This window comes from Anopheles aquasalis, chromosome 3 (genome assembly GCF_943734665.1).
Source record: "Anopheles aquasalis chromosome 3, idAnoAquaMG_Q_19, whole genome shotgun sequence".
Lineage (NCBI taxonomy): Eukaryota > Metazoa > Arthropoda > Insecta > Diptera > Culicidae > Anopheles > Anopheles aquasalis.
Window position 1 is genome coordinate 49,639,541 of NC_064878.1, and position 21,508 is coordinate 49,661,048.

Sequence of the window (21,508 nt, forward strand, 5' to 3'; positions counted from 1 at the left end):
GATTCGTCGTTGCTTTCCTTTGCCAGCGCCACCGCTCATGCCACCAAATTATACCCCCACTTCTCCCCTTGCTGGCCACCCTTTTGCCTCTTCCCAACGAAGCGACAATCACGCCGCCTCGCTGGCCTGGAGGTCCCGGTCACATCGCGGCTCCATCCGACGGCTCCGACATAAAACTTTTATTCCAACAAAATTTTACCAACAATCTCGCTAGCTCTCTCTCTCTCTCTCTTTTCATCTCCCATGCTCTCGCTATCGCTTCTCTCTGTTGCTCGCTCTCTTTGTCCCCACCGATCAATAAATGCTCCAAGTGCTGCCGCCGCTGCTGCAACTGCGCAAAGCCTGCTTGCCTTCACTTACGCACAACACCGTCATCGTCAGCATCATTATCATCATCACCATCATCATCATCGTCATCGTTCGTTGCTGTACGGCTCTCGCCGCTGTTGCGTTTGCTCTCAACGCGAGCATCGTGGAGCGCTCTAAAAGCGGCGAAAGGGTTGATGAAGAGGTGGTAAAGGTGGAGATGAGGCGAAGGGGTGGTTAAATCGTTTTCACATTTTGCTCCCAACAGCACCGAGCACCGAGCATCGAGGCGCGTTTCTTTGGCTGAGGTGGTGTGTTTGTGTTGGTTGAGCTGGCCTTCTCCCCTTGGCAACCAGCAACGCGCGAACAGCAAAAGACCGCCACGCACTCTTCCTTTTCTTCTCGTCGTCGTCGTCATCGTCGTCATCATCATCGTTGTGGGGCAGCTCCATGTTCGAGCACTTGGTGCGAGAGTTTGAGAATCCCGAAGCAAATCGAGCAGCCGCGACATCGCGCCACACGCATCACGAACTCTCTTCGTTGTCTGTTTGCGAGAGTAGGTGGACGGGAAGGGGTGGCAGACAGGCGGAGAGGGTGGTGGTGGATGTGAAAATCGATTTGTTTGCTCCAAGTTTTTCGCTTCTGCTCCGAGGGCTGCCTCTAATGCGGTGGTCTCGGTGTGATTTCGAAAGCGGTTTTTGGAGCTCTGGACGCCCGTTTTTCTCAACGCTGGACTGCCGACGTGACCTGCGCCATGGCGTCCTCGGATTGGAACAGACAACGAATCGAAATCTGCATCTTTAGCTCCCTTTGCTGTATGATTATATGACGCTAACCAGCAACAGCAGCAGCCCCACGTAATGTTCAGTAGTAGCTGATGTGGTGTCTCTCGTCTACTCCCAGTCTACTTGATAGTGCGTCCAAAATGCTACCAAACGCTGACGCGAAGAGACGAGAAACGCTCACCACCAGTCGCAGAAGGCCATTCCAAGACCAGTTGTCAACCAGACGCCCAAATTAGGCTCCGCAGCAGTTGTCCGTCTTGGGCTTCGATGTTGGGAATGGGTGCGGCTCGTTAATTAATTAATTTTCCCCCAAAAAGGTCCCGCCGCTACCCGGGTTACATTACACTGCCAGCGGGGTGACAGGAAAGTGGATGGAGGACACACAGGGCACACGGACACGCAGCTCACAATCTCGCGCGCTCAATCGCGCGTGGTCTTGATGCCGTAGGCAGGCCACCCGCTTTCAAATACGCACGACGACGACGACGACGACAACGATTGCACATGCATCGCACGTCATGTCACTGGTATGCCAGTGTTGGCCGCACGGATTGCAGTTCGGTTTTTAATTGCAGATTGCATACGCGGAAACCTCGGGGCTCGGATATGATTCCAAGGCGTCGTGAAGGCCAGAAGGAAAGGTCTGGTGGTGGCAGATAAGTTTGGAGATGCCGCGCTTGTTGTTGTTGCTTCCTTCTTTGCTCTCCATCTCGTTCATCGTTCGAGGTCTTGGTCCCGAAGGTTCCTTATCGCACACTTTGTGTGTGCGCAATGCGGCGAACATAAATTAAGGCCCGCGACCGCGCACCACGGTGTGCCATACACGGAGCGAACCAGAATCGATCTATACAGAACAGAAGACGACGATGACGATGATGAAGCTGATGATGAAGACAACTACAATCACGACGACGACGACGACAACGACGAGAGAGAGAGCTTTGGCCCTGATCGTCCGATGGAGTGGCCTGAGATGTGTCAGAGGCAGAGACGACAGCCATAGATGGCGGATTGATCGATGGTTTATCTCGCGGTTAGATCATCTCCCTTTGTTGCCCGTTGAGGTGCAGAGCCGTCGCGCCACTAATTGGCATCGATGTGGAGAGGCGGAAAAGATTATCTTCGACCAACGATCGGCTGCGTCCATTTCGTTGATGTCGATTTGGTAGTTAAACCACATTTGATGGATCGAAATGAGAGAGAGAGTCTCAGTATATCGAACGAAATATAGAAAGATACATACCGATAATGTGGTCACGATGATCCCAAAGTATAATCAAATAACTTTATTCAACCAGTCAAAGCTCCTCTGCAGACCAAAGACAGAAGTTTCAATGTTTAAAACTCCAAGGCGAATGGAAGAAAAATCAATTAAAATATTTGTAAGAACTGCACAGTATCGAGGGTCATTGCTTTAGACAGTCTGAGATCTAAAACCTCTCGTAGTTACTCCTACTTCTCGAAGAAGTTTTCGAACACAATGGACAAAGTAAATCTGATTCGTATGTTTTTCCTGCATGCTATGCACCACCAAATCTACGGCGATTCTCGGAAGCAGTAAAAACAACCGGCATCATATAACAAGTGACTATTACTTTGTATTGTATGTAATTGAGCCAAACAAAAAAAAGAACCAGTCCAATATTCTCCAAATTAATAGTTTGCTTGCCATATCGTAACAGCCGCTGTACTACTCTCATTCCCTTTAGTACATAATTTCCACTAGATACTATCGAGCTGCCTCGATAGGATAAAATCGACAAAGTAACGAGAGTCGCAACGGACGAAATTAGTTTCTGCATGACTCGGCTTTGTTTGCGATATTTTCACACTGGCACACACTGCGCATGTCCCGGCGCTGCGCTGCATGCCAATCGATGCTTTCATGTAAGCATTGCGGAAGTACCAGCGAGTAGGGTTTCACCCAGATGCTAGATGTAACCAGCGGACGGGCGTTTGGTCGAACTCGCTGATAGCGTCGTACTGACGCTCTCCGAAAAAAGGGTACTTCTGGCTGCCATTTTCTCTTGAGCTGTGAAATGAGATCTTTTCGAAAGATTCTACATTTAAATAAAAATAAATAAATTTGATAGCACTTCCAGGTTTTCAGAAATGACGCCCGCGTTATACGTTTTTTAAATTTTTTACTTTTGATTTTGTATATTTTATGAAACCAAGTGATTAAGTTTTGCCTAGTTTTTCTTTGCTAGTAAGAGATACTAGGAAAGATTATGTGATTTTTTTTCTATAAAACGCCGTAACGTGTAATGATAGTGGAAAGACAAAGAAAATTGTAAAGATGAACTCTTCGGTCCTTAGCGTTTGTGCTGTTACAATGTAAGCGTAGTTTTACCTGTCACCACTAAAAAAATACAAGTAAAAATATAAGATCTGGTTTAATCAAATCATTCCCAGCTAGTTTTAGAACCGCTAATTTTGTAGTGAAAGGTTTTTACCCTCAAAAGCGAGCCAGCGAGAAAAAGCATGGCGCAACCTGAACCGTATGAACTTTGCAGAACTCACCGTGCTCGATGAACGAGGCTCCCTATCCACTGATTGTTTCTTTCGTAATTATTTGGTTTATGTATTTTCATAGTACACAGGACGGTATAGTATTTTAGATACTTACACATCTTCTTAATATTCTGCACATTCTACAACATAAATAAGTGTCATGAACTTGTGATCCGTAAGCTTCATTTGGTGCCAATTTTCATCTCTGTGCAGTTCAACCAAACTCTATTCATTCCAAAATATGTTTCATTATTTTGCTTAACTTGCCGACATTGTAAGCGCTATAAAAAATAAGACCCATGACATTAAACATTAACATAATTAAAAATTCACCTTCAATCCATTGGTCATGTCCTAATATACCACTTCATGACGCTCGAGCTCTCGTGAGGAAGTAATTCAATATCCCAGCTCTACGGTTATGTCACCGTTTGAATTCATCGGTACTTTGGGCGTGGGTGAAAGAGCTGTTACCACTGCTCCATCTTCCCTTTCTTGTTAACATCCATCGTCCAACTCTAGGAGCACATTGAGTGAAGACATTCGATGTTTCAAAGTTACTACGATAGTTAGTAGCTCCACTAGTACCACAAATCGCGACGCAAATAACGTTAGGGCAAAGAGAAAAAGTACAGTACTGTAAAGCAGGCTATGTTCCTGCACGAGTACAACGCAGTGCGCATGTGCATGTCGAGCGGGAGTAAATCGGATAATCGAGCACTCCACACGGGGTCACACCAGTTACTACGACTAGTCAACGGCGGCTGTATTGCGTCGTACTTTTTGCTGAAGCGTTTTCCATGTACTGCGAGATAAATTGGCATTGTTTTAGAATGAAATGGTACATTGGCTGCTGATTTTTCGAATCTGTTGGAGTATTAATCTTTTGTACAGAGCACGGCCCTCAAAAGCTTAGTTTGCTGATTTGCCTATTACATTACCAACTTTCTTTATTTTTCATCCAAATTCCAATTTACTTTGTGGGTAAAATTGTGTTTTATAAATTCTGTCGACTATACAGCATTTTACGTTCTATCTTTAGTGAAGGGTCTACGATTGCACGATTACACAACCGTCCATACAAAGAGTTTACTAAGTAACATGATTTTAAATCTTGGTATAGTTTTTATAAAAACTTATGTATTTTCCCGAGTTTTCTTCTTCTTCTTTCTTTGTATCTCGGATCGATTCGGGCCCCCGTCGTTTCGGGTTTCGTTCGGTTGGGGTTCGGTTCGGTTCGGCTCGAGTTCCGAGCGCTTTTCAAAAATGGGCGTGGTAGAAAAAAAAGAAAAGCGATCGAAGGGAGCGAAGTTTTAGCAAAAAGTTCCTAAAGTACCTCAACTGAATTTATAACATAAATGGGACGTTTTAGGAGAATGAGGTAAATTAAAGTAGAACGAAATATGTACTACAAATTTTGCAAAGGTTACGAATAAGACACAAATTGGACGTTTTATTGAGAAGAAGCATAAATTTAAAATAAATCAAATACAAAAGCAGCGTTATAAAACTCAATTAACTTGGATGGGCTTTGTGCTTCTACTGGCATGTTTTGCGTCATTCTATTGTTAACCCATCTATTTAACATTATTTTATTTTTATCACTCGATAACATAAACATTTTACAAAATATCGATCTATTTAGTTGCAATTATGGTTTCTGCGATACGATGAATGAGGCATACCCAGCATTTAAAGAAACGACTCCAAACCAGATTTTTTGCGAAATCAAATTTCGAGCTCCGTCGAAACGAGTTTTCGTCGGAATGAAGGAAAACGAGGCCTTGGAACTGGTTTGGAGCACGATTTTGGAGCCCGCTCTGTGCAATGCTTCGTCGAAACGCTCCTCAGAATCTCTGGGAGTGTGGTTTTGAGATCATTTCAAAATCAGATTCAGTAGCAGAAGAGAAACTCAAAAGCATTTATGATTGACACACATCCATAATAGTGGTGAATAGTAAAGTAATTGATCGTTCCGATTGACGACTCGCGTCGAGACCGGTTTTTACGGAGGACAACCTGACCGGTTTGCGGTGCTGATTGTGCACACGCACCGCATGTTATCATTGACGAATGTTTGAACAGTTGGCGAAGCAGCGGTGAATGCATTCCTTCTTCCAGCGATAGTGCATTCAACAAGCAATAAAATATGGTAAGTATGTTTAAAGAAAAATCGCTTTTTTTAACCCCCAACTACTACACTACGAATTCAGAAAAGATCATTTAGACATTTTATCTCTTTATATTTTTCTCATTCAGCTCAAATTACACCACATAAGAGTAACAATTGTAATAAAGTGAAATGCAAAATGCCAAGCGGACTGAATCGTCAATTTTTTTTCAGCAAAGATAGTAGTAGCCATTTTGTAGCTATGATGGTGACATTAACACATGAAACCATTTCTTTAATAGTCTAATAAAATCGAATAGTTCAGCTTTCTGCTTCTAATTCAATATGCTTCTCACTGGCATCTGTTTTATTTATTTTTTTTTATTCCAAAACTACTTCCATTCGCAAGCGGGACCACATCGATCCGTCGCTTGGTTTCGTTGGTTTTGCGTGCTACAAGTGGAACCCGGTCTCAGTCGCATCGCCCACAGGCAACGATTACCAACAGTCATTGCAGAGTGCGTTGTTAGGCAAAGAGTTTGGTCAAGAAAACGGCGGCCAATGCAGCCATGGAAATGGTGATGGAGGCCGCACCATCACACGCACCATCCATGCACGAGGCAAAAGCGATCGTATGGGCAATGAAATGCTGCTCGTAGCCACCGGAAAGCATAAAAGCCCACGGACCGGCAGCATAAACGGTCGCATCCTCACCTCCATCGACGCCTTCCGCCATCGGTACCGAGGCCGGACAGGTGCGCTCGTGGGCATTGGTCGTCCCTTCGACCACACTCACCGGATCAAGACGACCCTGGCCCGTGCGATAAAAGCTGGAATACGATGGTCCGGTGGCGTACGATAGCCCGAGGTAGGGCAACGAATCAGCATCGCTGGTTCCGGCCGAAGCAGATACCATATCGGAGTTACGCGCCGGAAATCCGGGCAGGGACAGTGTGCTACCGATGTCGTTCATCGAGATGAAGAGCGTATTCTGCTCGCTGCCCATCATCTTCGCCATGTTGAAGGCGGATGCGTAGTGGCGCACCTGTTCCAGTGCTTTGCGTGCCTTGTTATGCTGGTGTGCCCGCCGAATGTTGCCATCCTCGACGAACAACAGGAATCCCTCCTTATGCTCCGGTTTCTGCAGCATCTCCAGCGAGTAGTGGACCATCTGGACCAACCGGGGTGTCGGCACATTCTGCTGGCCATCAAAGTCCGCACTGAACGGTAAGTGGTCATAATCGAACAGTCCGAGCAGATAATCGATCTTCGACGTGTCCAGACTGCCCAGCTCGCTCTGTGGTGGTTTTTGGGAGAGAGAGAAAAGAAGCAACACGATTAATCTTTGATTCTTTGAAAACTGTTTTTCAATAGGTCTAAAACTATAGCTGGTATACTTTTTAGAGAAGAGATTAGATAGAATTTGAAATCAGTTTGAATAAATACTTATGATAATGCCAAGAATATTACTTGGTTATAGTTTTAGAGGAACAATAAAAATAGACAAGAGTTTTTCTGGGTTATAAGTGCTTCCTGTGAGAAGGTTTCGGGTCATAACCGCTTCCTGAAGACTCCAAACTACGTATTTATCACATGCTCTAACTAAATATCAACCTTTGCATCAGTTTGACCGGTATTTGCATCTCGATTTTGCATTAATCTTGCTGAAAAATCCTAAAAAATGCAAATCTCTATAGGACTATTGAAGTGTAGTCACGTATATGTGATTTTATTATTACATTTGATGCTTTTACATAGCACAAAATGGCTAATTTCGTGCACAAATATACAATATTGGCGGAAAGTACTGGTAAAACACTTTATTTAGTGAAAAAGTGTATGCTTTTAAAAGATAGCTCAACCGAAGTGTTCGTAATTTAGTTCTTGAAATAATTTAATTGTTCATTGAAAGGTTTTAGAAACCGTGGAATGGTTTCTCATACAATTTGAAAAGTATTTTAAAGGTATAGTTTACGATCGCCAATGAATATCGGTTTAAAAAATAGTGAATGTGTACTGAACTCAGGAGCAGATAAATGAATGCTGATTAGAGAAGTGTTTGCGATCTGATCGACAACCGTTATCAAAACACAACATCTGCACATCATTCAACAAAATCACCGATGGCGTAATGTTATGCCATTCACGCGTTCGGCCCAAAAAGCGAAACAACAACTTCAGAAAGCAAATCCCCGGTTTGCGAACGAACAAAACCCGAACTAATCTACCGGAAGATCCGGAACCCCTCCGCTGCCAAAAAGGTTCTATCCGTCCGTTGCAAACCCTCCATCCTTGCTCACCACGATGCTGTAACAGTGCCGCACCGTCTCGTCGTCCGCCCTGCAAATGGCAAGGGACAGAACGATAACAAGCGCGCCGTTATTGCCTCTAAATGGGATTGGAAATCAAATTAAACAACCTAAACGTCGACGACGATGAGCGAGGGAGAGGCTGCCAAGTAATGGCTGTTCCCGGGGACGCCGTTCCTTGGTCCAGTGCTTCTCGGTACTTGCTGTAGCCCCTACCGAGCTGCCGTGGCCTAACCGTGGCTGATGGAGCGGCAAACAGTGCTCCGAAGCACCCCTTCACCTTCGCCACATCCGCCTCGCTCACATAATGCGAAGGATATGAAAATTGCAATAATTTTCTACGGGAGGAACATCCGCAAAGGGTGTGTGGTTGGTGCGCGGACGGGGCAAAGTGAGGAGTGAATTTAATAAATATTTAAAATTGTGATTAAAACTTGACGACGCTTCTCTGGCGAGTCTTACGGCTCGGCAACATCACACTCCAGGGGGAAAACGGGTACCTCACCAAACCGTGTAACGTTGGTAGCAAATGAATCGTGAGGGCGCTAAATGGAATCACTAGCACAAGTCAACGTGTCATGCTGACAGTATCCGAAATTGGGGATCCTGTGAGAAGGTTTCGGCCGGGGGACGATGTCTAGCGATCGATTGATTTATTGGAAACGCTTGTTGCAAGTTATCGGCGGTCGGGAACGGGAACCAGAACGAACATCTTCATCATCATTACGAAAGTAATTGTATCTGAGATTGTTTGCGAAACAATAATGCATTCTCTGACGTCTTGTTATGTTAGCGCAATCATTCAATGATGATAAGCTTTATTGGCTTGGTTGAAACCGTCCAGAAGAACTTGGGTTATATGAAGGAGCGCAGCCAACGTTGAAGGATTCTGAAGCTGCATTAGACAAATCACAGCAAACGCATGATAACTAATGATTTCAACTCATCATAAAACGAAACAATGGTTAAACAATGTGTTATGTATGTGTGAACGCGCGACGGGTGCGCGTTAGTATGTGTAAGAGAGTTCAGTTCATGTCAGTCCAAGTTCAGTTCAATTCCGATTTCAGAAGAATAAAGACGCTATTTCGTTAGCAGAGAGTACAATACACAATACAATGTCTAAAGGTAAAGAAGGTATCTATGAATGGAATACGATCGGAAATTGTTGGCAACAATATGCATCAATGCATCTAAAATAAGATTTCTTATCATGAGTACTCCAAGAATGCAATTTAAAGACTACAAGAGATATTTCGTTTTGAACTGTTGCTTTAAATCAAGTAACTGTGCGTTAAAATTTTCATTTAAAACTGGTATTTACTCAAGTTTTTCTACAAATACGAACAGAACCACGCCAAAAGCATTACAAAACGTTGTGCGTTTAGTTAATCAATGCTCACGAGAATGATCTTCTACTTGATGGTCTTCCTAGAAGCATAACATAGGACACGTGAATGTTTTCAGTTCCAAAACTACTCATTTCCATTAGAAAGAAGCTAAAATACTGTCGCTAATTGCACACTTTGAAACCATCAGATGGACACAGAAGATTGGTTTATGCCAATCCATTAAAGCTCTGCCAGCTCTAAGCAATTCACTTACGAAACCCTTAAAGCGTATCCAGAGATTAGTTCCGTCTTTCTTTTTATAGTAACCCCACTTCTAACGCCAGACCTTGTGATATGCTTGGATTTTACTCTGTGGTGACTCTAGCAAAAAAAGGGGTTTAATGAAAAGCTTTTAAAAGAATTGTCTCCAACGCGGTCTTCACCTCGCCTCGCTTTCGACCGTATGACGGCGGCATACTGGCTCTAACGAGCTTCTCTTATTTTTTGCACTTTTGCGTCTGCCGTCCGGTTGGCTGGCTGGTTGGCTGGCTGGCTGACTGGTGTTTGGTATCAAATGAATTGGAATCGATTCAGCGCGACAAAAATACGATTATTGCCACCAGTACCACCTCCTCGAGCGTACGGTCACACATTTGCATCAGCATCGCATCGGTTTCGTGTGCCAACTTTTATTTAATCGTTTTGCTGTGTTCTAATCCCAATTGCACGGCACTGTGGCAGCGTCGGTGGCGACAGGTGAACCCCTTTAGCACCATTTCACCGCAATGCAGACGCACCGCATGTGGCCGGCCGGCCAGCCAGTGTTGGCTAACTTGCTCATGCTCCTCACGATGCATGAACGGCACACACGCGGAGTGTCGCGGTGTCCGACGCCAAAGCGTTTCGCCTCTTCTCGCGACTCACCGACTCGCCAACACGGCGCCAGATTTTATGTCTCAATAAACGAAGGGGTTTTGCGGTTTGGGCGAATATGTGAAACCATCCCACGCCAGGCCATGCCGGCGGACGATAGAATCGCACGGAATCGCCGGACTTTAATACCGTTAATTAATGATGATGATCAACTTTAATGACTCGTATCTTCGTGGCGGGGAGGATGTGGAATTTTATTGGAAAATTTTACTACAACAAAAAATGAAACAGTTCACGACCCTTATTTTTGCTCGATCCCCGGCTGGTCGTGTGTAATAAAAGCGCGAAAACGCATCACGAGGGGATTAGGTTCGCCAGCTTATAACAGTGCGATCATAATTGCGATAGCGTTTCGAATGGTAAGTACGCTGGTAACTGTATTTTAATGTATTTATTAATTATTAGACCAGCATTCGAACCATGAAAACAAGGGTACATTATACTAGCTGTATATTTTCATGCTTCCTGTGGCCGGGATGCAAAGTTTCATTAAATTTAGTATTTGGATAGAGTGAATGCTACTGATTGAACTATTGTGCAAGAATTTAATACTTTTATTACTTATTGCCTTTTATTGAAGATTTCAAACATCTAGCATCTTATCGTTCTAACAGGATAGAACGATAAGATGAGCTAAAGTTCATGCTCTCAGCAATAATATGCGCTGCATATGTACTGCACGCTTTAAATTCTCCTGTAATAAGGAGAGAGGCAATTTTGTCATTCCAAAAAGGCTAATATCGAGTATTATATCTTTACAAAAGGTGGTTTTTTGTTTAAAAAAAACATAGATGCTCATATTTTAAATGTTGCTCAACATTAGCGACGAAAGCATAAAAGATTCTAACAATCTAGAAGACCAGAAGATGAAACGGCTACAGACGAAAATGGCAGAAAATATCTTAAAAAGATATTAGAAACTGGAAAAAAACACAGTGCACTTCGAAAGATAAAAAGTGTGCTTACTATCTAATCTTTGAATGCTTTCTCTTTTTTAAGCACAACAAAACCGTGACCTCAGCCCTTTTAATTTGTTTCGTTTCTTCATAAAACCATTTACCAGCAACCGTCAACCAACAATGCACTTTGAAAACAAATCACGCGATCATGTTAAACCCACACGAGTCTGTTAAATCGGAAATCGGATCAGAGCAGAATGGCGGTGCTTATCATCTTTTTTTTCAAATAAAGATTACCAGCGCACCAGCGACGGGACGAGGCGCCTGTCCACTTTTCGCCGCAGAATCGGCTTTTATTGAACTCAATAGCGCATACAAATGATCCACATTACTTGGCCATTTCACAGCGGTCCCAAACGCTCGCTGGGATCGATGCGAACACCAAACAACCTTTCGAATCGTAATCGATCGAATCTAAAATGAGGAATTTTTATCGCGCTCATAACGCTGCCACGAGGATGCAACGGAGAACCGAGTGGTCTCAAACGGTTCCACCGTTCCTTTCCACCCCCGGCCACACCATGCCACATTATCGATTGTCAAATTGCGTATCCGAGTCCCACGAAGAAGGGAAGAGGAACCCGCAGCAACGGCGACGTGACGATCGGAAACGTCATGCGCGCATCAAAGGAGTCCGGCGGGGTTCGCTGGTCCGTTCGTTCGTGGAGTTCACCTCTTGCACCGAGTTCGCAACTGGGGCCATCGATGCTTATCTCAATGTGGCACAGTGGTCGAAAGGTTTCCAAAGAAAATTCGCGAATTCTTAGTTCCTTCAGATGGCCAACGAAGCAACGCCCAAAGTGCCGCAAGAGGTCCGAGGACCCCCGTTTTTCGTGTCTGCTTCTGTTGCGGACGTGTTACGCGTCCCTTGGGTGTGCGCCTTGCGTGTTCTCCTCATTCCGGACAGCCCACTGTGGTCCCGGTCCCGCCTGTGCGAGATCATCGTTCGCCACTGCAACGGCGGCAATTGACGTTCGCGGCGGCAGCGGCGGCAACGAATGATTTATGTCAGCCATTTTACACCGGACCGGGCGCGCACACACTTGCTGGACGATAAATCAATTCACTAAACTATTCCCTCCGTTCGTGCCGTGGTTGTGTGTCCGCATGTGTGCACTACGGGTACCCCACCGGACGCAGGGCGCCACGGTTACCCTCCAGGAGGAGTGATCCACAAGAAGTCGAACGATCGGTTCGTGCTCGAGCGATGTTTCGCTTCATTCTTTTCCTTCTGCTGCTCCCCCACAACCCAAACAAGCGGTCCATCCCAACGGCCATCCTCTCTCTGCCCCCCCCCCCCCCCCATCCCCGGAACATCCAGACTTGTCCACCTCTCCCGGTGGATTATGTGGATTATGATGAAGGCTTGCTCAAACCGATCGGACGCAAGGCGTTTGCCGAGTTTTTCATCCAAAATTGAGTGTTTATCTTGCCTTTTTTCCCCATTGGATGCGGTCACCGGACAGCTGCATCGGACGGGATTGGAATGGGGCGGAAGGATTGTCGCGCAAATTGAGATGCACCCGCGACCGTCGGGACGGTATGTCGGGTAAAACGGGATAAATTATTGCCGGCGGGCAAGGTACCGAGAGTTTAACCAATTAATGCTGGTGGTGCTGCTGCGTCTGGTGACCAAGCTGACCTCCGTTTTGACGCTGATTTATGGTGCAATGCGTGTCAGGGACAGAGGGAGAGAGAGTGCGATGGGTGAATTGAGTTGAGCATTTCGAGGAAGTACCTTTCTGATAAGCATAGCGAGAAGGTTGTACTTTAGCGAGTTCTGAAGTGATGGCAGTTTGTTCGCATAAATGTTCCGAAACATCATATTACCACTCAAAAATATTTCAAAGTGGAACATTCGTAGGGCCGTGGTTTCATTTGTATGTTTAAAACCAACATATCAGCAACACATTCTTAAAAAGATCATGCCTTAAGGTAAAAAGACCATTCCTTAAGCCTTACTTTGTTCTTTTTATAATAATTTCTCCAGCATGCAAAATGCTTCTGAGCAAACCATTTCAGTTGAGATTGAACTAAACATAGAACAATGGGCTTTTGCATCGTTCAAGAGCAATTACAGGAACAGACGGCACACATTAGGTGCACTAATGGTGCGTGTCGTGCCATTACAGCCTGATGGTCAAGCGAAAGCATATGCTTGTGATTTATGGGCTAACATGGCTCTGTTTATTGCTGCTCGCAGTTCATTATTTCGTGTGCGTGACTAGCTGCTCTGGAATTGAATGCTACTCATTTACACTTATGAAAGTTTGAATATACAAAAAAACACTGTCGTCAGCATATTTATGCATTGTTTGTCTTCCTACAAAATAAAACAGCGTGTAGAATAAAGAACAATAGATTGGTTATTACTATAATTTTTGCTTGGATCATCCAGTTGAATATAACAAAATACTAAATAAGAAAATAAAAAAATAAGTGTCTAAAAAGCTTAGCAATATAAAGAAAATTACTGTTGTACCAATTAGCACAAAACCTACTGAAATGAATATTCTCTAAAATGGAGAAAACAGAACTAATTCCAGCTCCATCGATTTGATTTTCCTGGCTGAATCGTTTCATGTTGATTTCTTTATAATTTTTAAGAAACACAACATGCCCGTAAAGGGAACACTATTTCGAAAGAACATAAAGCAAGGAAATATATTTAGAGTGTGAACAACTGGTGCACTCTGGCCGGGAAGCGCGTTCCGCAATAAATACTCCAATACGACTGGGCGTTGGAGCAAACCCCTCGGGCCACTGAAAACTACCCACGGGAACAAGCAACGCATTGCCACACCCAATGCTACGGAGCATAAATTGTGAGCCGTTTCCAAAAATAAAACCATCCCAAAAACCATCCGATCAACACCCATAAAGTGAGCGAGAGAGCATGGAAGACCCTCGATTTCGGGACGGGATGCCGGAACACAGTATCGGAATCGGTTCTGGTCTCGCGCAGGGTCTTAAACAACCACCGATGGGACCCTTTTTTCCGGGTGGTGTCTTGAGGCACATCACACCAAGTTAATGGACTATTGAGTCAGGCCCCGGAGATGCTAATCACTTCCGGTCGATGAGTGCACCTGGCCCGGTCTCCGGTGAAAATCTCGTGCCAGAATAAAACTCTATGCGTCTGCTAGTGATACGTACCGCGGTGGTAATGTAGGTGGCGTTCGCTCCACCGGTACCCCTCGATTGTTGCCACTCGCGCACTAGGTTCTTGCCATCAGTCCGCAGTCCACGGCCACCGGAACTGTCTGTTTCGGTCGTCGGTATGAACTGCTTCCGTCCACCGCCCAGTATCACCTGAGGAAATTTGTGAGAAAAGTTTGAATAACGTCCTTTCGGCAGACCGGAACCTTTCCTCCGCCATCCCTTTTCGCTTACCTTAAAGTGCTTGCCGATATCACCGTGGATTAGCTGCTGAGCAATGTCGGGCACATTGGCCACGTTACACCCGGCCGCGCTGACATCCGCATCGTTCTCCCAGCGACTGTCCGGACTGTTGGCGTACAGGGCCGCACTCGAACCGGATGTGACACGAGAAGTGGTCGCGAAACCTGTCGGGAGGGAGAAGGATGGTTCAGCAGAAGGGCAAGACAACAAATGAGCTTCTACTTCAGGTTCAAGGGGTTGGCAGTTCATTGTGTAGCATTGGGTGGCTGTTTGTGGTTCAAAGTTTCGCTGGCTGGCTAAATTAAAAGCAGTCCAGCTGCTGGTGGTGGTGCTCGGTGTGGTTTGCGAGCTCCAGATTGAGGTTAGGTTTGGTGAGAGGGTTTTTGGGTTGAATGGGATTTATTCAACTTTTGTCCGTTCGTGAGGTCTCCGCGATGCCCTTTCCGGTTTAAAGAGCAAATGCGATGTGGGGAACTCGCGGGGAAATCCTTTTCCAAGCACTTTAATCGCGGTGAATGTCAGCTGGTTGGTCGTATGAAGGTAGTATTTAATGTTTGCCAACACTACCAGACAAGAGAAACTGTTGGAGACTCTAAGCCGTCATGCGTTAGCTAAAGTAGGCCAATCAATCTCATACATTACATGGAGAAAGTGGTGTTAACACTTTCTTTTTAGCTTCGTTCGTGGACGTTTGTAGGACGAACATTGACCAGCTCTCATCTCTGAACTGTACTGCAGTAATTTAAAAGTTCTTTTTTATATTAAATTTACTTAATCCCGGATCGGATTTCAGATTCAAAACGATCCAGCTTAACTTGTAATAAAAATAAGGAAACAGTTGTTAAATGCCTCTACAATTAATTTGTCTATTTGCCAATTCCCATCAAATAATAGGAATTAAAGAGGTCAGGAAAATTGAAAAGAGGTAATTGCCTCTTCTAAGAATGAATTCAAAAAAGATGATTTAACTATCCTGATCCATTAGCAAATCCTCTTTGTCCAATGAACTTTTATTTCTAAAACTAACCAACTAAAGCACTTTCTTCCTTTGCTCGCCTCGTTGCAGATGCTCACGGAAGATTGGTCTGTATGCAAATTCGATCAAAAACACAAACAGCCCCGCCCTGGTCACACATCATCCCTGTACACCGACACTCGTCTAGACGATAAAAAGGTAATTGAACGAAGGCGCGGACACAAATAATGGACGCTTCGATCGTATGTGCCCTCTGGCTGTGATAAATCATGACTCCCAGCACCACCTTGCACCCCATTTACTTACCAACGGCTTTGCCCGCCTCGAGGGCCCATTTGGCGATGGAGGCCAGCTTTTTGGCCGGATCGAGCGTACAGTCGCCCCGGTTGACCGTCGGATCGGTCGCCACCGTACCAAAGTTCGACTTGATGCCCGTCAGGATGGCCGTCCCGGCGCAGGCACTGTCCGGGACTCGGCTATCCACGCAGTACGTCTGTTTGTCCAGCCGATAGGAGAAAAGGGAGAGGGAAAACAGGTCGAAAATCGGTAAATAAATAATCGGAAAAGCGCACACATTGGGGGGATGAGATGGGTCTCGTGGACTGAAGACGATTTTGAGGCAAAGAAGTGCCACAAGGACTAAGTGGCCAATTTATTACACTCGGTGGCGATGGTACGGCAACCGGAACGGAGCACGATGGACGCTACAAATCATGCGAATACATACCACACGCACCCCGTTTGCCAGAACAAAAAAAGAACGCAGCAATACGCTTCCAATCAATAAACGAAGTGAACACAACAGCCGAACGGGGCCTTTTACCTTCCACGCTCTGCCCACGCTAACGTGTCATCGAAGAACTCACCCTTCTACTCCACCTACACCGTTTTCATCGTCCTACGGAACTACGGATTTTCCCACCCTGGTAGTCCACTCTACGGGCAGCGTTTCTTTCGCTCGCCCCCGGTAATCATGTTGTACGCCGGCTTTTTTGCGGTTCGCCAAGCATGACTGCATGGTTGTGGCCTAGACCAACGAAATTAAAGGGACAGTATGCCGGGTGGTTGCATTTTCCGATTTTCACTTCCATCATTTCTTTACTTTTTCCTTGCGTTTGGAGTTTTAGGGAGAACGTGACGCTTGGCGAGAGAAGACAAACGACCAAGATACTTCAAAAACAATAGTCTACTAGAGGCACGTTGAGAGCTTAGTAACCTATTCATTTAAATCTCTCAACAGTAGCTTCTCTTCTAAAGAGTAAGATCGATATCTGTTAATGATGTTATGGAAGTAAACTGCATCACTTCTCTCCAATAGACAGCCAGTCGTTTGTCAATGTATTATAGTGTTGGCACAAGAGCAAGCCCTTTGACTATCGAAACGGTGTGGTCATGGCCAGGACAATCAACCTCCGTGCAGCATATTGTCCATCGAAGTCAACGTTAAACTGTTTACGGCATCTTACGGTCAGGTGCACGCACCGGTTGTTGTTCTCAACGCTATTGCGCATCCATTTGCTGTTCCTTCTTTGTTATCCTCGGATCGAGCTGACATTATGGAGCTTGGTTGCTTCTCCGAGCTGCTACCGTGAGACTTACCCGTGCATTGCCACTCCACTTGAGGTTCTCGAAGGCGAGCGTTGCATTGTCGCCACCGTTGTAGGAGCGTGCGGCCGTGACGGTTGCCTGCGACATACCGGCACCGACGAACACCATGATGTTCTTGGCGACGTTCTGCGCTCACACCCCGCACCGGAAGAAGGTCGGTCCGTTCCGCCATGTTGCGCCACGAAGATGAATGGTGTTTGCGGAAAAGTGGATAACAAAAGGGATCCAATGAGTTAGTCGGTAATTCCGGTTGCTATATGTTCGTAAATCGTTTTAGATTGTAAGGTAACTGGTAACTTATTGCTAGACGCTTCTTTGTTTTAATTGCGTTCAAAAACAAGCTCCTAACTGTACAATGATGCTTGCAGACACACTGTTTTGTAAGAAAAGACCCGAAGAAATTTGCAAAATTCGTGACGAAAACATAAAACTTTCGACGAAAGCTCAGCTGACGATACCGTGTATCGATTTGGTCATATATAAACGATTGTTCACTGATCAGTTTTGGCACATTAGCACTACATAACCGAAACGATACCTCGGTACCATCAGCTGCCACGCTCGCACGAATCATTCACGATGCTTTTCGGTTTAAAAAAATACAAGAGAAAACCGGTGCACCATCGGTCCATTGATATTGCCAAATGCTACTGATAACGCGGCACAATACGCGAGATAAATGCAACATTGTTGTCGAATGAATTCGATCATCGGCACACTGCATTACGTTGGATCTAACGAACGCTATCAGCCGACCGACTACTGTACGATTTTTGGCCACGGGTTTGAAACTGGATCAAGCAATCTGACCGCCTATCGCTGATTGATGGCCTCGAGCGTTTGATAAGACAACCGATAGGACCGTCACGTTCACTTTTCTGTTGATGTAGGTCCACAGCAATGATACGAGCTATGCTCAATGCGATTGCAACATCACCTGATTACTAACTAGACTATCAGATGAACTAAAACGCTAAACGCACGGTGCACACCGGCCACCGGGGATATTTACAATCTTCTGCATCGTGTAGTCCTTCTTCTCGAACAGCAGGCTGTGTGCCATGTGCTTCCAGTAGTGGGCATCGTGCTCCTCGTGTGCATTGATTGTTGCTATTGATAGGCAACCAAGGAGCAACACGAGACTGGCGGTGGCCAGACCGATCCTGTTAGTTAATGGAAGAGACATCCTGATGGTGGGATGTTGGTGAACTTGAAACTGCACTTCACTCGCACGCGATGGTAGGTCAACGGAATCGTGGCACCAACTGGCCGTACTCCTCAGGTAAGCTGCTCCATTTTATAGGCATCTGATAAGCTTGTTAAGCAGCTGAATGAGCATCAGGGGTATCAGAGAGGACAGGGGTGGGCCGTTGCATCATTATTGGGTTCCTCTTGATATGGGCTACGTTGATAACGATTGGACGAACGACATTACTGATTGAAAATGTACAAAAAAAACCCTGAAAAATAACCAAAAAAGAGCAAGCCGGTTGATCGAGCATGGCATGTTAAAGGAGTTCCCGATGCTCCAACAGCATTCATCTCGTCCACGAGGGCACACAACCCGTCTCCAGAATCTGCTCGAATGCCGTCGCGCATCCCGAGTTCGGGTAACTTAAGCCAGTATCGGTCGGCTGTAGGAAGTATTTCATGCGTGCCGTGTGCAAAGCACCGATGCTCGTGCTTGGGGCGAGTTTTGCGCACGGCACCTAACCGATAATGGACTGCCGTAAAGTATCGCCACGGTGCACTTCGATCACTCGTGCGGCACATTCAATTCGGTTGCCAGTCGGTGCTGGATGGACGCAGAGCAGCTAAACCGGGATACGATTGTTTCGCACAAATGGGACGTTATCGGACGGTGCTGTATCGTTCAGTCGCTGTGCGAGCAGATAACAACAGACGCGGCAGCTCGCGGATGCCGATCATTGGTAGCATGGAATGATTGTGCAGTTCGCTGATTTTACATCGAGCATGGCCTGGTTTGTTGTTGTTAAGCCAGCGAAAGGAACTTATCGCCGGTCAATCGTCTGGGGAAATGATGCAATTCGTATGATTGCGCAGGCAATGACCTTGTTCTCGAAGAATCTGCTCTTAAGGGTAGCCTAGCATAATTATGTTGGGTGCTAACTTAATGAACAGCAGGTTTTTGTTTCATTCTTTCTTTTGTTTTTTATTTACGTACCGGTAATCTTCGGAATAGAACTTTTCTTATTTATTAATTTTTTTAATTGTTTAAAATTGCTTTTTTAATATTGAGATTTGGACAAGTTATTAAACATTAAATATACAAACTGACATTGTATAAGTTATTGAACGCTAGCTATGATACATTGACATTAATCATTTTATTGATGATTGATTGCATAATATAAAGAAGATAAAACTTCTGCCCAGAAACCTGTGTAGCGTTCTCAAACAACTAAGCGTCGCTACTAAATGAACCTCTTCCGCAGCAAAAATGGCTTTATTGACTAAGAGAGTAGATAATAAGGAGCTTAAATGAAGCGGCGTCCCGTTTTGTTCTTCCTTAGAAGAACATATCCTTCTCGAAGTGGTTCTTCAATTCCTCCATTTTCTAAACATCACCCTTGGCTCTCACATTCGTTAGTGATTCTATTGGTAGTTTCTAACGAAATCGCACCGTGTTTGTTACAGCAGCACTGGTTGGGTTCGGCTTAGACTCGATGTGAGGCTTCACGTTTTATGGTTCCCATTTCATGGCCCATCAATAAGGTGCACCCTGGTGTTTTTTGGGTGAATTTTGAAAACTCCTTCTGCCGACGGCAGACAGATTTTTTGATAGGAAAAAGGTTGCCAGAGAAGCCTTCTCCTGTTCAAAGTGTCCCTTAAGCTTATCTCCAAGCAAAACAACGAAACATTCCAGGGAAAGCGTTTCCATCGCCACTAATTCCATACAACTCCCCCTTTCTGGCAAAAGGAAAGCAGACAAAGAAAAGCAAAAGAAGACGCTGTATACGCTTCGATGGCGCTGGGGTTGAAATCGGTCGAAGAGGGAGCAAAAAGGTTCTCCGGAAAACCCTATTCTTCGCGAGGTTGGCAGAGTTTTTCTCTCCGTTGCTACCGGATATCGACCTCGTGCTCAGGGCCTTCAATTGTCGAATTTTCCAACCCTCCTTTTCTTCGTTGTCAAGATATTCCACGTGAGGCGTGAACCTACTTCAGTCACCGAGCACGTTGAGCACGATCTCGCAAGGTCCAAGCATCGTTGTGCGGTGTACGGAGTAGGCCTAGCTGCGGTTCGATGATTGTTGGGCTACTTTCTCGCCACAAACCGCGTCTCCGCTTGCTTGTATCGCTCTCATCATCATCATCGTCATCATCAGCGTCGTCATCGGTATCGACCCTCGCATTATTGTTGTTGGCTTTATTGCGCAAGTCATGGGCACCCCGTTCCCATTCCCATTCGCTTGGTGCCTTTCACCGTTTTCACGAACGTTCCGAGGCCGGAATAGCAAGACAAAGTGTTTCTATTCAGTGCTTCAGGGCTTTTCCACAGCGAGAGCAGATTTTTTAAGCCATTTTGTATTGATTTTTTTTTTTCGATTTGTTCTGAATGGATTATGTTTTGAGGTTGTTTGATTGAAGTTATTCTTTTATTTGAGTTGCTAGTGCCACAGATGTAACTTATCTTACCTCTTCTATCTGACCTCAATAAGCGTTTTGGAATACGTACTATTTCTTGATGATTTAAAGTATATTGAACTGTAATCGTGAAAATTTTTGGTTTGTCGTGAATCAGGATCTTCACACCGATTTGTTACATTCCAAATAAGGTCATTTTGTTACATTCCCGATATCCCCGAGGCTATTACATCCCTGATAGTGGGAAATATGGTTCGATAATTTTATTTTAGAAGCGTTTTTTTGTCATATAAGTACCGATTAAAGTCCCCCAAAGCTACCTCTGGTATGCTTCCACATGAGAAAGTAGAAATCATCATTTTCAGCTCGCTAATCTCGCTAGCAGAATCGCTAAGATCGGTAGAAGTCGTTGTAAAAACGGCCATTGAAATTTTAAAATCCTAGTCCCTCATGCTTACCGCTAGAGAGCGCGTGTGAAAACGGATTTTCAAATACTTCGACTCCTGGTGCCGCAGGCCCGTAAATAATAAGGCCCTCTCGCTCACTCTAGTACGAGTTCCCGTAAGAGTGAGCGGGTTGGAATCCACCCTGTTGCAACGGCTGTTTTTCACTCAACGGTCGTTGCCAACGGTTTTGGTCGTGGCTGAAAAAATTAGGGAGAGAGGGAGA

At 45.1% G+C, this 21,508-nt stretch overlaps 1 protein-coding gene across 1 annotated transcript; it reads right to left on the reverse strand.

Annotated features, from left to right (window-relative positions):
• Positions 1 to 5,827: 5,827 nt before the first annotated feature.
• LOC126576514 (membrane-bound alkaline phosphatase-like) lies at positions 5,828 to 18,493 on the reverse strand. Its single transcript, XM_050237821.1, has 6 exons — positions 18,246 to 18,493; positions 17,225 to 17,359; positions 15,932 to 16,118; positions 14,641 to 14,813; positions 14,404 to 14,559; positions 5,828 to 7,012 (listed from the first exon to the last, which is right to left on the reverse strand). The coding sequence occupies exons 1-6, from the start codon at positions 18,417 to 18,419 to the stop codon at positions 6,242 to 6,244; spliced, it is 1,596 nt and encodes a 531-aa protein (XP_050093778.1). The 5' UTR covers positions 18,420 to 18,493; the 3' UTR covers positions 5,828 to 6,241.
• Positions 18,494 to 21,508: the final 3,015 nt, after the last annotated feature.